Genomic DNA, 15,761 nt, shown 5'->3' on the forward strand with positions numbered 1-15,761 from the left:
ATGGGAGGAGAGGGCATTAGGTTGGGGGATGCAGATGGAGGCCTTGGGAATGGGCGCCTTCCTTCCAGACTCCGGTATATGAGGGGAATCCTTTGTTCCATGCACGCTGATTAAATATCTACAAGCACTGTGCTGACTGCTGCTAAGGGAACAGGGACATTGTGCGGCCTGCAGGAAACTTATGAAGCTTGTGTATGGCTTCCTACTGTGCACTTTGCGAGATCTGACACGGTGGCTTCAAGGAGGGAAAACAATGTTAGACTTTCCTGACATGCCATGAGAAATCCCTTACGAACTGAAGGCACCAGCAGAAGCTACAATGCTAGGAAGGCAATTTTATGTTTTTACGGCATTTATGCGACTCTGAAACTATTCTAAAATGAAAAGCTTATTAAAATTCTCCTAAAAGCCAACCAAGCCACATATGTAAACAGAAAAGCACCAAGGTTCCTTCTGTCAAACAATTTGAAACGAGCAGGAAACCTTATGAAGTTTAGTCATGTTTAGTAAAGGATTACATTGTTGGTGCAAGTCAAGCCCCATGCTTTTTCAGTCAACCTGCCGTGTCCTGACTCACAGGCACCACACTGGCAGTCTCAGGAATGTTGACACCACCCTATTGAGTCTTCTCTTGGCCCATACAATGACTCTGAAAACGAATTAGCTTTTACTGGTCTTAACTTGATTGACGCCTTCAGCAAAGACTGATGCAAAGGCTTGGGAACAAGTTGTTCCTTCGGGAAAGATTTGAAAGAGCAGAGTGAGGGGCAGGAGCAGAGCTGCTCACAGCCTTGAGGACCTCGTGGGAATGGAACTAGGATTTTCCATGGAGCCTTGAGTCCTGCATAGAGGAATGAGGGGAGGCTATTTATCATGCCTATCCCAAGTTCATCTTTTAGTTTCTTAACTCAAATCAAGAAAGCCCCCAGCTGGTGACTCCCTGAACTCCTGGGGTTGCATCAACTTCACTGACCAGCCCACAGGGACATTCTGCCCTTCATTAGCAGGAAAGACCAGGGCAAGAGGCAAAGTCAGGATGTCACTAGAAGCTTACTAGGCTTAAAATCTAGAGATTTCATGAATAAATTTTTGCTTTCCTCCTTTCTTCCAAAGTTGGACTATCTAGTTGAGTTAAACGAGAATTTCACAATGAAGACGATATACCTTTCCTAAGAGGTACTATTTGGACAGGTGTGCTCCAGATGAGAGCAGTCTCCAGCACATCATGTACATGCAAGCCTATCCTGCTTCATCTGTCTGTCTATCTGACCTGCTGAGCCCCTGTGATTGTGGAACGTTCTGTCTCCATTGCAACGACCCTTACCCTTAGTACACACTCATTCCAGAAAGGAGGTAGACACACTACATGTGACATTCTTTTCTGACATCCTCACTTCTCAATAGGAATACAGCTAGCCTGTACCTCTTCCCATGGAGGTACCATATTCATCATTGCTGCTTTGACTTTGAGGATGCTGGATCAATTAACATAATTAATTGATTATGAACTACATCCCCAGCCAGGTGCTCAAATTAAATCTCCACTTATAATGTTTAACAGCAAGCAAGATGAGGAGAAGCAGAGCAGATATAAGAATCAAGCCACCTGTTCCTTCTGCCTCAAGAGCAGAGGAACATGGCAAGAGAATAGCTTGTACTGCTTCCGGGGTGGCACGTGGCAGGTCACAGTTGTACAAACACTACAGTGTGGAATTCTGGTTGGGCTAATGGTATATATAACTTGAAAACCAATACAAATTAGGGTTGATCTAACAAATCTATACTGGTAGGCTTCTAAATGAAAAATGAGACTTGAAGTCACTACATTAAGAATGAAGCCTTTAGCTCTGAAATTGCCATCTGTCACCGAAGAAGAGGTTAGATTAGGAAGTGTGTCCTTTCAGGCATAGGATGATGCATATAAATTGGATTTATATTTATACATTTATATTTATATAAAATGTAGTTCTTAGAAGCTGGAGGGATAGCTTAGTCTATAAAGTGCTTGCCTTGTATGCACAAGGACCTGAGCTTGATCCCCCAGATAATACCAGTAGTGGTACCACATGCTTTTGATTCCAGTGCTGGAGAGTTAGACAAGGGTCACACACAGTCTGAGCAGTATACTCAGTACGGAGAGAGCCTCTGTGTTAATAAATATTTAAAAACTGAGCAGTACTCGAGGAACAATACTAGAACAATACACACACGCACACAAGTGCACCATGCCACACCCTAAAGCAATTAAACAAATCAATATAATTTTGTTAAAGTCTCTTCCCTTAGGTCATCATCCCACATCCTACCCCTTCATGTGTAGAAAGCTGTGATGTAAGTGGCCTTCAGGTGGGCTTAAAACACTGGATTTTTAAACTCTCCAAAGCAGCAGACACCCCACAACCAGTCCAGAGACAGAGATGTGTGGCCAGGCTCACAGCCTCCTCAGTACTCAGCTCTGACAGCTGGGTCGTGTGTGCTTGCCTCCCTGCCGCTCCATCCCTGGCTTTCCGAAGCGGAAAGTGTGAACTGGGTCAGCTGTGTGAAGAGCTTTTGCCATGCAGACAATGTCAGGGGACAAGCATTAACTTGAATGCCACTGGAAACTAAGGAGAATTTGAATCCAAGGCTGCCAGGTGAACAGGGGTCCTTTTAAAGCTGATGGTGAGCCCCTGAATCCACAGTCACTTGGGGAGAGATTAGTTTGGCCTATGGATATTTCTGCTGCGGTTGCCTGGAATTTTCTTTGTAGGACATTACAGTAATACTTGCCCCCTGACCCCATGACTCCTATCAGTGTTCCGCCTGTGACATCTAGATCCAAAGAAACAAATTTAACCCCCAGGAATTACTCTCCAGATGCATTCAACACTTTGGCTCAGAGTGCTACAAATGAAATTAGTGCTGTAATTCCCAGCACGTGGGGCAGACCTTAAAGGCACAAGGACACACTGAGAAGCAAGCATTACTCCGTCAAGGTGGCTCTGGATATAGGCGAATTTAAAAGAAAGTGCTTCAAACTATTTTTAAAATAAAATGCATCCCACTGGGGCTGCAAGTGCCCATTGCCGACTATTCATAAATCAGGGAACAAAGAGAAGCTTCCCATTCTCCATCTCTGGCCAAAGGAAAAGAGCCAGAAGTGGATGAGGTTGAGCTGAAAACACAATACGGCCCACCTGACTCTCTCTGTTGATTCTTTCTCATTCTTGAAAAGATGTTTCTGTCTTGGGGAAAATGCATTAAGCACAATGCTCACAGTAACTTGGGCAAAAAATATTCCAAATATTATAAAAGGCTGTTGAACATTATTAGATAAGTCTGTGCTGCAGTTATTTTTAATATCTTTGTGCACATTCGATATTTGCTCGGATGGTTCCCAGCAGAGATTTACAACCAAAGGAGACCTGACTTGAGGCTGAGTGGGGAGGAAGGCATCTCCTGCTGGAGTCAGGAGTCTGGCTACGGCGGCAGAGTAGGAGCTTGTGAGGCGTGCATGCCAATGAAGGTGCGCACGCACGGAGCGAATGAGAACACAGATTCATTCTGGGGGACACACAATAGCCCCCTCCTAGCATGTCTCCGGGGATGCTTCTGGGATTGCCAGAGCTGAAAATTAAATTATAAGCCTCAAACATGACACTGAAAATGTAATGTTTCCTCTAATACTCTCAGTGTTGTGAGCCATCCGTTGTTGGGGCAGCATTAGCCATGGACCCAGGCTGCAGGGCATAATGAGGCAGACCCTGACCATTACTCCACTAATCTTTGTACACATTTTCCTCAAGTTTCCAGTGAGAGAGGTATCCCATGGTGGAGCATATATACTCTGAGGTTCCCCAAAGATGCTCACAAGAGGAGACACCAGCCAGAAGAACGATAGCATTTATTCTGTCACCAGTACCCAGATACAAGGACCCGAGACTGTAGTTCAATATGTAAGCATCATGTCCTGCAGCAGGAAACATTCATGCTGGCCTCTCATCCGGTAGGCTGTGGTCCTGCCAGGCTGAACAGACATCTGGACAGACAAGCAGACAATGATGCTCTTTTCTGTGCTTTAAATAATTCTCATTTGAAAGGGAGACAAGGCATTAAAAAAGCAAATTTTAATGCAGTTATATCCGTACATAAAAGCAGGACAGTCCAGGGTACTTTACTTAGCTCCTATTCATGAAGAGTCTCAGTAAACTAAATCTATGTCAGCTAAGCCTCTCTGAGATAATACAAAGTCAGCCCGAGAATATGGAAGGCACAAAGTATCATCAAAGAGATAACCCACAGTTGAAGCTTCTTGGTGTGAATAGGTTTGGATTAGACAGAGAGTCTGGTATTCTACTATGAAGAGACTAGAGGAGAACATGATATGTACATTTGACTCAAACCCTTCCCCTCTGTCTCTTCTCTCTCCTTGTCTATCATTTCTATCTTTATTCCAGTCTCTTCTCCCCCCCCCCCCCCGATTCTATCACTATATCTATGAGGCACTGGAGAGTAGATGCTGAACTGGAGACCTTTGACCATTTAGGCCAGTGCCCTATTTGGGAGCCGTATCTTCAGTCTTTCAATGTTCTACCTCAATCTGTGGGTTAAATAAAACATACTTTGAAGACAAACACGACCTGTGTCCGTAATACTTGTGACCTCTGGCTTATGAGAAAAAAATCAGGCTGACTCTAATTATTGAGGTAGGAAATAAAGCTCACATTTGGAATGAGAGATCAAGCACAGTCAGGCACAGTGTGGCGAGTGTAGTGAGGCTATTTCAGTGCGCCATCAAGGTACCTTTCTTCTCCCGTCTTTTGACTGAGTGAGTCCTCCTGGGATCTCCTTATTTTTTGGCACATTTTGCCAGGATGATCACACCAGGTCTCAGGAGATTATTAACTATCAACTCCTACATCGCTATGCTCTGTATATGGCTCAGGCTTCTCTCCAGGACATCAAAAAGTGGTACAGATAACTGCCTGTTAGACATCATCACTTGCGTGGTGTAAGAACACCTTGAGTTCAAGGGGTCACGGTCTCACAAACCATCTTAACCCACAAGCAAGTTCATCGTCTGTTTTAAGCCCTGGGGATTAGCACGTGCACAGAGAGAATTGGAAGAATTGGGAGCTGCAGCAACATCCATAGCTTTCCTTTTACCCCAGAAAGTCTTCTTTAATCTTCTAAGCACCTTTAGCTTTCCCATTAAAGTTACCAGCAGGCAGAGACAAAACTGTATATTCACTTGTGCTCACATTTACACACACACACACACACACACACACAAACACACGTAGTGGCATTTCATTTGTATTTTAGTAAATAAAGCTCGCCTGAAGATGAGAGGGTAAAACAGCCCCACTGGTCAGCCTTATTGGCCAGGTAGTGGTTACACATACCTTTAATTCCAGTAGCCTCATTAGTTGTCATAGAAACTGAGTGGTACATGCCTTTAATCCCAGTGGTGCACACCTTTAATCCCAGCCCTAGAGAGGATTATAGGATGGGAGGAGACAGCTCTCAGACATAGTCTCATCCTGAGATTCCTGGAGACAGGATCTCCATTCCAGACTGAGGTTGAGGTAAGAGCTAGTGGCTGTCGGCTTTGCTTTTTGGATCTTCAAGTTGAACCCCAATTTTTCTCACTGAGTTTTTATTAATCGTGTTTCACATGCACATGTACACCCACACAGAGCAGTTTGGACTTATTTAGCAGATGGCAGAGAATATACATCAGTGTGCTTTATACAATGAAATACACATATTACCATCTTTCTCACAGATTTCCTTGCCATAGACCCACCTGATCTATTCTGTCTATCCTCTTGCTCTTGACAGAGGCAGGCAGCTAACATGCTTCAGGAATGTATTCTAAACACTTAAAACATTCTTCTAAGGTATATGTCTGCCATTCCAAAAAAATTTCCACAAGCAACCCATGCACTTCTGCTTCTGGGGTTCTTTACAAGTGTTGACCTATCCAGGCTCATAAGGAAACAGAGGCACAAATGCAGTTATGTCCTGATGAGAGGAGAGAACAGTCATTGCTGTACTGAATCCCAGGACAACAGATCTATCACCATGCACGAGCCAAGCCATCCCTGAGATCCCAGTTCGGGCCAGTAGGCTTGCATGCTTAAACATATTATCTCCCATCACACACACCTGCTGGCAGTCCCATCTCCCTGTGACACTCCCTATAAACAGAAGCCAATGCAAACGTCCTAAAATGCGTCTAAAGTCTATTTCCCTCTACCACCCCAGCTCTTTCACTCCCACACATTCAACTAACACAGATTTCTATAAATCCTTAGGACAACCAAACTTTGTTTCTTGTGGTTTCTGCATGTGCTTTTGTTGTTTGTTTGCTCGTTTTACTAATTATTCTCTTGCATCCCAGATGATCCATTTCTTCTTTGATGCTCAAGTATAGGCAAAGATATCACAGTATATGGGAGGTCACATTTTTTTTTTTTTTATTTTCGAGACAGGGTTTCTCCATAGCTTTTGGTTCCTGTCCTGGAACTAGCTCTTGTAGACCAGGCTGGCCTTGAACTCACAGAGATCCGCCTGCCTCTGCCTCCCGAGTGCTGGGATTAAAGGCATGCGCCACCACCGCCCAGCTGGGAGGTCACATGTTGCAGGATGGTGTTTCGTCAACTATCCAAACTTTTCCTTTGCATAGGGCGCATTATACTGTATCTAACTATATATCTATTATATTGTGACTCTTCAAAACTTCCAACCTTTATCAGATGGTATTTTTACCCATTATTTATTGTTTTTTTCACAAATTACAGTTTTAGTATCATCATCATCATCATTATAACTATTATCTTGGCTAATTTGAAGAAGTAACTCAAAAAGTAGCATTTATAGCCTTCAGCAATGTATCATATACAAAACATATCAGGGGAAGGACTTAGGAAAAGGGACATCTAAATTATGTTGTTGAAACACTGGTAGGTTCACACTGGAAGACAAAACTTTAAGATGACTAAAGAAAAATTAATGGGCATGATTTGTTTAACAGCAATATTTAAAAGTCAAGAAGAAAAATATCTTGGAAGGCTACCTACAGTAAAAGAGTTGTGATACCATTCCTAAAGGCTGGGCAAATAAAGCAATGCAAGTAGATTGTGTGAGAAAACAAATAAGTTTGTGAATTAATAGAAATAAAGAAATAGTCACAGGGACATTTGCAAAGTGCAAGTAGTATTTGGACAGATACCACAGGGAGATAAATGTCAGTGCTGAGCATTGATTGCATTGGGATACCTGTTATCAGGTCAGTGAGTTGTTCTTTCTAACTTCTGATAACCAAACCTGTCTTATCTATAAGCAAACCCTTTCCATCAGCTTTAGTAGAAACTATTCTCTGTATCTAAAAGCACAAAGAAGGACTGAGTTTCAGAACCTGCCCACTAACATTACAGAAAAACAGAAAATTCATCAGAACGCATCCAATGCCATGTCTAGCTGAAGGCTTCTTGGCAATGTTCTGCTGAAGGTTGGAAAACAATATTTTAAAGAGGAAAGGCCCACTTTTCCATAGTGTTTCCAAGTAAGAGGACTTTGACAGGGTGGTCATCTACAGACATCTTCAAGAAGACCTCTCTGAGGAGAGAAGCTAAATAAAGAGAATGAGAAACAAGAGAAGGTAAGTGTGGTGTGAGATATTGCCAGGTCTTCTAGAAATGTCAGCCAAGACATTATATTCCCGCATGAGCTAATAAACTAATGAGAGTTGGGACAGTGTCATTTGTAACTATCTTGAAAAATAGAAACACCATCCACTGAGGTGCTATCAGTAACAGTGTCTGAAGGAAAATCCTAGGATGAAAGGAGACCAGAGCATTGAGATGCAGAAAGTGAGTGCCCCACTTACAATGAACGAGGAATGGAAAATGAGTGAAAAACATTAACGACTAAAGTTGAATGTGAAATTGTCAATAGTCAACTATTCGATGTTTAACTGCTGGAGAAATGCCTCAAAGACTAAAGTTACTGGAAAATAGATACCGATTCCTAGAAGAGTACTGAACACTATTCCTGAAAATACAGAAAGGTTTGACTCTAATAAGAGGCATGGTGATCAAATTATAAGTAGTGAGAGTGTGCTAATTTTTATCATGAATTACACAGATTAAGTGTTTTCTTAATTAAACCCATTCTTGAAATACATATTTATTTACATGTCATAAAACTCACACCTCTATAAAACTGTATCTGAGGATATAACCATACAATATTTCTTCTAACCTTTTTATCTGTAATATGTAAGCTTGTTTCACTAGTATTTTTCCTTCAGTGTATTAGAATCAATTGAGTTGCTAGATGATTTCATTCATTCATTTATGAAAATTGGGATGTAATGTATGAGTTATGTTCATCTTTGGAAATAAAAGCTCCATACAGTACAGAGGGAGGCAGATTCACTCTGTCAATAAGTTGAAAGAGAAGTTCTAGGCGTAAAGATGTCTTGGTGGTCAGATGCAAGGAACAGAAAGATTTCAGCTGTCTAAAATATTAGGGATGTCAGGGAATGGATGTTTGCTATTTATACTAGTCATAGGAGGATTAGGATGACAGTCTTTATAATGCCTCCAGTACAATTTATCCACCACTTACTAAGTAAAAGACAGCATCTACAGCAAGACAAGGACACACCTGAAGGCAGTGATCCCAATATTAGTAATTACTAGGAACTTTCCAGAATGAAAAAGAGTGAAAGCCTCTTTTCAGGTTGATGGAGGTCAGTGGGGGGCTCCACGTAGCACTGGGCTCTCCTAAGCTGTAAAGCAGAGGTTCTGCATTCTTTATTCTTCTACCACAAGCCTCCCACATGGAGGAATAAGAATCTGAGTTAGTCAACCAGGATACTGGAAATCATGTAATTTTGAAAGGTCATAGAGGCTTCCTCATAGAGTCCTTCAGACCTGGTAAAACAGCAAGACAACCGGAGAGACGGAAATGCTATGTCTTTCTCTGTTGCCTTATAAAAAGAGGTATTACCTAGAGATGGTAGAATATGTTTAAAGCAATCGTTTCAAGGTACCTCTTAGTCTTGCAAATAGTAACCAAACCCTTCAAGCTCATGAAAACCTAAAGGTGTTCTGTATGGCTAAATTAAAGTGCTGGGGGTTTCCATTTCACAACAACTGTTTTCGGATAGCCACAAAAGATATTTGGAGAGATTTATGGACAGAAATCTGTAGACATTTTCCATATAACCAAGGTTTCCAAAGTACCTTCACTATGTAATGTCAGCTGAATCAATACAGTGTCTCCAGCTTGCAAGTGGATCGTGAATTTCCGCTTCATTAACATGGGCTACATTTGTGTTATGCCAAATTGCGCAGAGCAAAATTTATTGCCCAAATTATTTTAAAGATATCAGACGTGAGAATATCATTTATGAAATGCTCATATAAACTCAGCTTAAAAACATACATGTGTGTGTCTACACATTTGTAAAGAACATTAAAGTGTTAGTGACATATATTGCCGTTTTTAGAACTGACTGAGCTAATAAAAGTAAGCTTTCAAGAATCCAATTTTCCCTAATTCCTTATTTAACCTTGACCCAAAGAGCTTGAGATACACAGAAGAACTAAATCTTGGCTCCCTCTCAAGAGGTTTGAACTACTAACTAGGAGGAAAGGTTTTTTTGTGGAATAGAAAGAAGCCTGGGTGAATCTTGTCAGTTCTGCTTAGGTAACCAATATCGTTCGTATCTGAAAACAACGTCCTTGGTTACCACTTTGGGTTGAGAGGTGGGAAATAGCTGAGGACTACAAGGTAGGGAACCTTTGCTGGAGGCTCAGCGCTGCTTCCTTCCTAGGAAGTTTCCTAGGGCTCATTTAGTGTAAAGGTGTCACAGGAGGGATCCATGCCAGGAAGTCCAAAAGAGTGGTGCTTGTGGAAAAGAATCGCACAGCAGGGCTACAAACCGTGAGGACTGGGGCTGGAGGTAGTAATGACTTCCTCTATGATTAAGAAAAGTTTCAAAGGGTTCATTCAGAAAGGCTTGGAAATTGAAGGTTCATCTTCCTTCCTACTAGATTTGGAAGGGTTGATGACTTGGTTTTTGTTTGTTAACTCATAGTTCTTGGATGTGCCTCACTGTGTGTGAAACCCCTCTCAGTTTCTTATATACTTGACCTTGGATAATTCAGTTAATCCTTCTTTGACTCACTTTCCTAATCTATAAAAAAGGGAGTGGGGCTAACAACAGTAGCCACCTTCCAACATTGTTGCGAGCTCTGATCCAAATGCTTCGGTTGGCATTTGCTACAATGTATTCAAGGACCGGGAGAATTCTTTTCCTCTCCTTGCTATTCAGTGTTCGCTAAAACAATGCACTCAGCCTTGTGGCGCACAGAACAGACAAGAGGTGCAGTCACATAGATATGCAGGAGCAGAATGAATTCAGGTCTGAGGTTAGGCTCCTAAGCCATGCAGAACAGCTACAGCTGCATATCGCCTTGCTCTGCATCCTAGCTTCACAGCCCAAAAGAACAAGCTCATGCAAACTGCCTGGGAACTTGGCCGACCTCCATTATTCAAAGTAGAACCTGTTTCCTGAGAGGCAATGGGGTTGGGGCAACCAGGTGTCAGGCTGCTGCTTACTTTGTCATGCGCGCTAACTCCAGAACTACTTGAATGCTATTTAGCGAAGGATTAGTCATTTATTAATTACTAATTACTCCAGTGGCCACAAGACCTAAGGTCAGGAATTCTCTCCCTTCGTGCTTGGAAAATACACCACCGTGGAAGGCAGACAGGAAATTTACATGTCTCTAATTTAGAGGAGTGATGGCGTTAGAAGAAGACAGAGAAGGCATCTTTGTTGGAAACCAAATTCAAGCAGATTGACAGTTCTGTTGGGGACGCCTGGCCCATTTTTCCTGATCAGATATGGCTTGTCTTGTTTGATCCTTCAGTGGGTCAGCTTGCTGAGCTGGATAAGGAAGGACCCTGAACCCCACCTCACTTTGATTGGATGGCAGTTCTTTTCCATGGGAGCATCTGGAGAGCCATCCCAGTATGTTTGCCAAACTTGCTTGCATGTGAGAAGCGTGTTTGTTTTATGATCAGTGTCTTGGGTTTTAAATAAAGAGACTGCAGGAGCTGATCCCACTCTGAGCCTCGCTAAGGTACCTCTAGGCTAATAAGTACCGAGATGATCCTGCACTTTGATTTCATGAATACGAAAATAAACTGTAAAAACGCATGACATTTTAAAGAATTATTGTTATTACTGAGTCTAAAATTTATTTTAACCCTCTCTATAGCGGTTCAGTCTCAAGCGGCACGTGCCACTAGCCAGATTGTATCTCCAGTGACTCCCCTCCTTAAATATGTGCTTATTTACTTCCTGCAGAGTTCAATTTTAGAACCCATCAAAGTACATCCACTCAGCCTCTGACTACATTTTCATGCATAAATTCATAGACGCCTTCAGAAGGAATTGCACTTACATATGCAAATACTTCCCAATGCCTTTTCATTTCTACTTTTGGACTGCACAGTTTTTAATTCATGCAAACACATTACGCAAACAAATATGGACTCAATAACAACACACGGCATGTGTGAATCGTTAATTGCAAAGCCATGAGCCCGATACGGCCAAGCTACTTCCATTATTATCATCAGCGGAGGGGGCCCGAGATGAAGCAGGAAGAATGAAAAAGGACATTGGAAAATAAAATCCCAGCACTTGGTTTTGTGTGATGCAAATATTAATAAGCAAAAGGGTGACGAGGAAATCCTCAGTTCAATAATCTGGAAGCTTCTGTTTAGTTCATAATCCAGAAGCCGGGGCATGCCTTCCAAGGGGCTGAGGATCAAGAGCGTGTATTTCCCCCTAGAAGCACAGCCCGTAAAACTGTTTGCCGTGAGTGGCACAGAATTAACACCAAAACCACAACAGAAAACCTAAGCTTTCAGCCACACTCTGTGCCTTTGAGTGTGCAGTGCACTTTCAAAGGGCTGACTTCATGTTGGCGACACCCTTGGACATGGTGGCAGGCATCCTAATTTCTCCATGTTGGTAATGTGAGCTCTCTGCTCATCAACTAAGCCAGGACTCCTTCCTATTCGCCTTCCATGTCCCACTGTCTGCTCTGCGGGGTCAGCTGCGAGTTTAGTAAAAGACACCAAATGCTGTAGCTACTCACAGATCAAAGGCATTTAATCCAGAGCAGTCTTCAGACAGCCCTGCTTTCTCCTGGAGGATCAGGACTTGTCGTTCTCATGAAGAAGAGGCAGAGAAAATAAGACTAAAGATCAAATAAAAATTCTTTCCTACAAAGGTCTATGGTGACAAGAAAAGCAATTTTACCTGTTTATTGATTTCTCAAAAATTTATTTTGTTAAATATCACAGGAGCTAAGATAAAATGGGAGTATCTGAACTTATTCTTAGAACAGCATCTGGCCTGTACATTTATCAATCTTAGGCACTATATGACTTAATTACATATATGTACATGAAATTAAAAAAAAAAGTAAAATGTAAGAATGTAAGGAAGCTAAGAAGCCAGGAATGGATCCCATGTTATCTCTTTATGAGTTAAATTCATCCCATTATTTGCTGCCGAGGACACAGAAAAAGAAATACGAATCAGTATTATAAAACAAATGATGCAATAACCCTGTTGGACAGGGCCAAGCCCCCGGGTGCCAGCTATATGACCCTTCCTAGCGCAGCCACTGCAGCCTGTGCATTCACTTTTAGTTTTGCCAAGCCGTTAACGTGACCAGAGCACGCTTGGCTGGGATTCGAAAAGCATGGTGTGGGGCAAGCGAGACTTACACTCTTGACCTCCACACTGCTTGCCTTCGGTCCACACACATGCCTAGACAAGTGACGGCAGAATTCTGCCTGGATGCCAGACATGAAGGGAATGCCAACTGCTTGTGTCTGAGAGAAAGAAGTCTTCTGAAGTAAACCAAGGCATTGCAATAAAAAAAAAAAAAGTGAGTTTCCGTAAGGGAGAAACAACAGTTGGTAGAACTGGATTAAAATGTTTCTGCCCCCCACTTACAATTTGAAACATGAAAATAAAAACATAGAACTCAGACATAGCATCTCATCGTGTGTGTGTGTGTGTGTGTGTGTGTGTGTAGGGGTGTATAATTTACTATTATTTTACCCAGGAAGTTCTGAAATGTCTTATAATACATATACATCATTTATTCAGAGTGGATATGACCGACAATGCCAGTATGTGAAGCCATCAAAATGAGGTCTTAGAGGTTTAGAGAAAGCTTCAAAGAAGAGTGTGAAATCGCCAGAATAAGCAGTCAGAGATTTTCTATTGTCTCGGGAATACATTTTATGAAGCCAAGGACATGCTCTAAGTCACATCTTGGGAAACCTAGCATGGAAGTTCTCTGACAGCAATGAACATATTGTTGAGGAATCCAGTGTTCATGATGATAAAAAGGAGCTTTGCACCCACAGGAATTAGATAGGACAAAAATTTGTTTTCAACTAAGTATTAGTTGGGTAATGGCTCGCTAACTTGCCTTACTGTCCGTTTTTTATCAGCTTCAGTCATCACCGTGAACAGAGTGGGGTAGGATTGGGGCGGGAGTCTAAAGGGTAGAGCAGAGTTCCCTACCTTGTCTGGAAAACTCATCCGATTCCCGGTGCACCAGGTCTGTCACTCGGTTTCCGTAGTGCATTCTGCTGTCGTGGTCGTAAGCCTTCAGGGTCTCACTGGAACTGTAGGACTTCTGTGTGGGCACACGGCAGTCTTCACTGTCCAGAGAGGAACTGGTGTAGCGACACTCCTTGCCACACCGTCCCCTGGTTAGAGAGCGATGTCGTCGGTCCTTTACATCCATTATTCCAGGTGAAGCAGAACTCGACGGCTTTTAGGAAGGACAGAAGTGAGTCTTGGCACCTGTCACTTTACCCACCTAAAAGCATAAAAGTAACAAAATATGTAAATAAACAAATAACAGACCTGGATTGCAAGCAGTGAGGTCTTCAGGTATGACTCATGCGAGGAAACTTGCCAGCAGTGCACAACTTCTTGGGAAAAGCTTTATACTTAAACCCTCAGTCTACATAGAACTCTAGACAACCAATTTGCTTTCTTACTGTCTAACTTAATAGAAATGAGGGAAAGAAATAAAAAAAAGCCTCATCTCCCGATTGGATGTGCACAGAGGACATGATAAGCTTGTCACTGGGGATAGGAGATGTTGTTATGAAGTTGATCAAAACCAAATTGACTTTGCCATATTTCATTATTGGATTTTTGCTCATTTGTTCGTTCGTTTGTTTTGGTTTAGAAGGATTACTGAGAAGGAAGAGGGAAGGTACAAAAGAAAAAGTGAGATATAGGCGCACGTTTGAAAATATTAATGATTCGCTGTGAGAACAGGTTATTCAACCAACAGTAAACTGCTGCGATGGGCCTGGAGAATAATAATATAAGGTGTTGATGGCATGCAAATTATTTTCTCTGTGTGTGTGTGTGTGCATTAGTGTGTGTGAGAGCAATTACACACGTGCCACGTACACTTTTGGAGGTCAAAGACAGCCTTGTATTGATCCTCTGTTGTTTTTCTTGGTTGTGTACCCCAAGGCAACATGGCCCATGAACATCTGCATGTTCCTTTGACTCCCCCTCTTATTTCTCTGGATCCTGGGACTGTGGTTGAGTGCTACAGTGGCCAGGTTTATATAGCTTCTTGAGATCCAAACATGTCCTCATGTTTGCAATGCTGGAGTTTTCCCTGCTGAGCCAACTCCTCAGTCCACCCCTGATTTCTTCAATGAATCTCTAGTAATCTCCAATAAGTGCTCTCCTCATTGGAGATCTGAATCTAAAAACAGCTAGCCACTCCTTCCCAGGGACCCATCATCGAGAGAAATTACTGAGAGATGTGTATCCCACATTACCACCTGTTCATTAGCCTAACTTTACACCAACCCTCCCAGTGCCAAGATGCCCACTGCAGAATAGAAAAATGCAGAAACCCTGTGCATGTGGTAGGGAAGTGGAGGGCAAGGAGCTTCTCCAACACATGACATGAACCTTAGCCTGGCAGTCTATGCCAAATATCACTAAGAAAACACTAGCCTTCTGCCTAGCGAGTGACCACAAAAACTCTTAGGTACTCCAAGTTCTCAATGATAGGTTCTTACTGATCTCTTTTGCCATGCAAAATAGCATGGACCACAGGAGCAGGCCCTGGACAGAATGGCCAAACACAAATTTTAATTAAATTGGAAAATAAAGCCCAGCGCCAGGGTAATGATTTTTCTCCAGGCTACTGTTGCTCACGGCCTCTTCAATATGTCAGGGAATACTTGGGGGAACAGATCCGCAGTTCTCAAGCCCCCTGCTCTTCACTGGCTATTTAGACACTGAAGTAGGACATCTCTGTGTACAAAAGGGCTGAGGTGTATGCACAGTAGTGTAGACAGCATGGGGCCAGCAGCTACAGAAATGAAGTCATTCCCTCTTTTTCTTTTCCCAGAGATCTTTTATCTCCAGGAGCCTTCTAAATAAACCCTTCATACACTTGATCAGATTTTGCCTGAAGTGTAGAAAATTCTTTTTAACAATTGGCAGTGAGAAAGAGCGCACATCTGTCATGAACTCCAGGAACAAGTATTCATTTGCCCTAGTTGCTTAGATAATAAACTATATAGTTTCCTGGAGTCTCAGTCAGCAAGCTACGAAACACCTTTGAGAGTCACTAGACAAGACCTTAAGACCTTTTTGAAGAAAATAGAAAATCGTTTTG

At 42.3% G+C, this 15,761-nt stretch overlaps 1 protein-coding gene across 8 annotated transcripts in view; it reads right to left on the reverse strand.

The window, feature by feature from the left end:
- Nucleotides 1-15,761, reverse strand: part of Tenm2 (teneurin transmembrane protein 2) — a 1,249,953-nt gene that overhangs the window by 950,239 nt on the left and 283,953 nt on the right. For all 8 annotated transcript variants that reach the window (XM_057774197.1, XM_057774202.1, XM_057774201.1 and 5 more), the window contains exon 3: nucleotides 13,619-13,919. In XM_057774197.1, the coding sequence (XP_057630180.1) occupies nucleotides 13,619-13,844 (226 nt within the window). In that variant the 5' untranslated portion in view covers nucleotides 13,845-13,919. The remainder of the gene's footprint in view (nucleotides 1-13,618; nucleotides 13,920-15,761) is intronic.

This window comes from Chionomys nivalis, chromosome 7, assembly GCF_950005125.1.
Source record: "Chionomys nivalis chromosome 7, mChiNiv1.1, whole genome shotgun sequence".
Classification (NCBI taxonomy): domain Eukaryota; kingdom Metazoa; phylum Chordata; class Mammalia; order Rodentia; family Cricetidae; genus Chionomys; species Chionomys nivalis.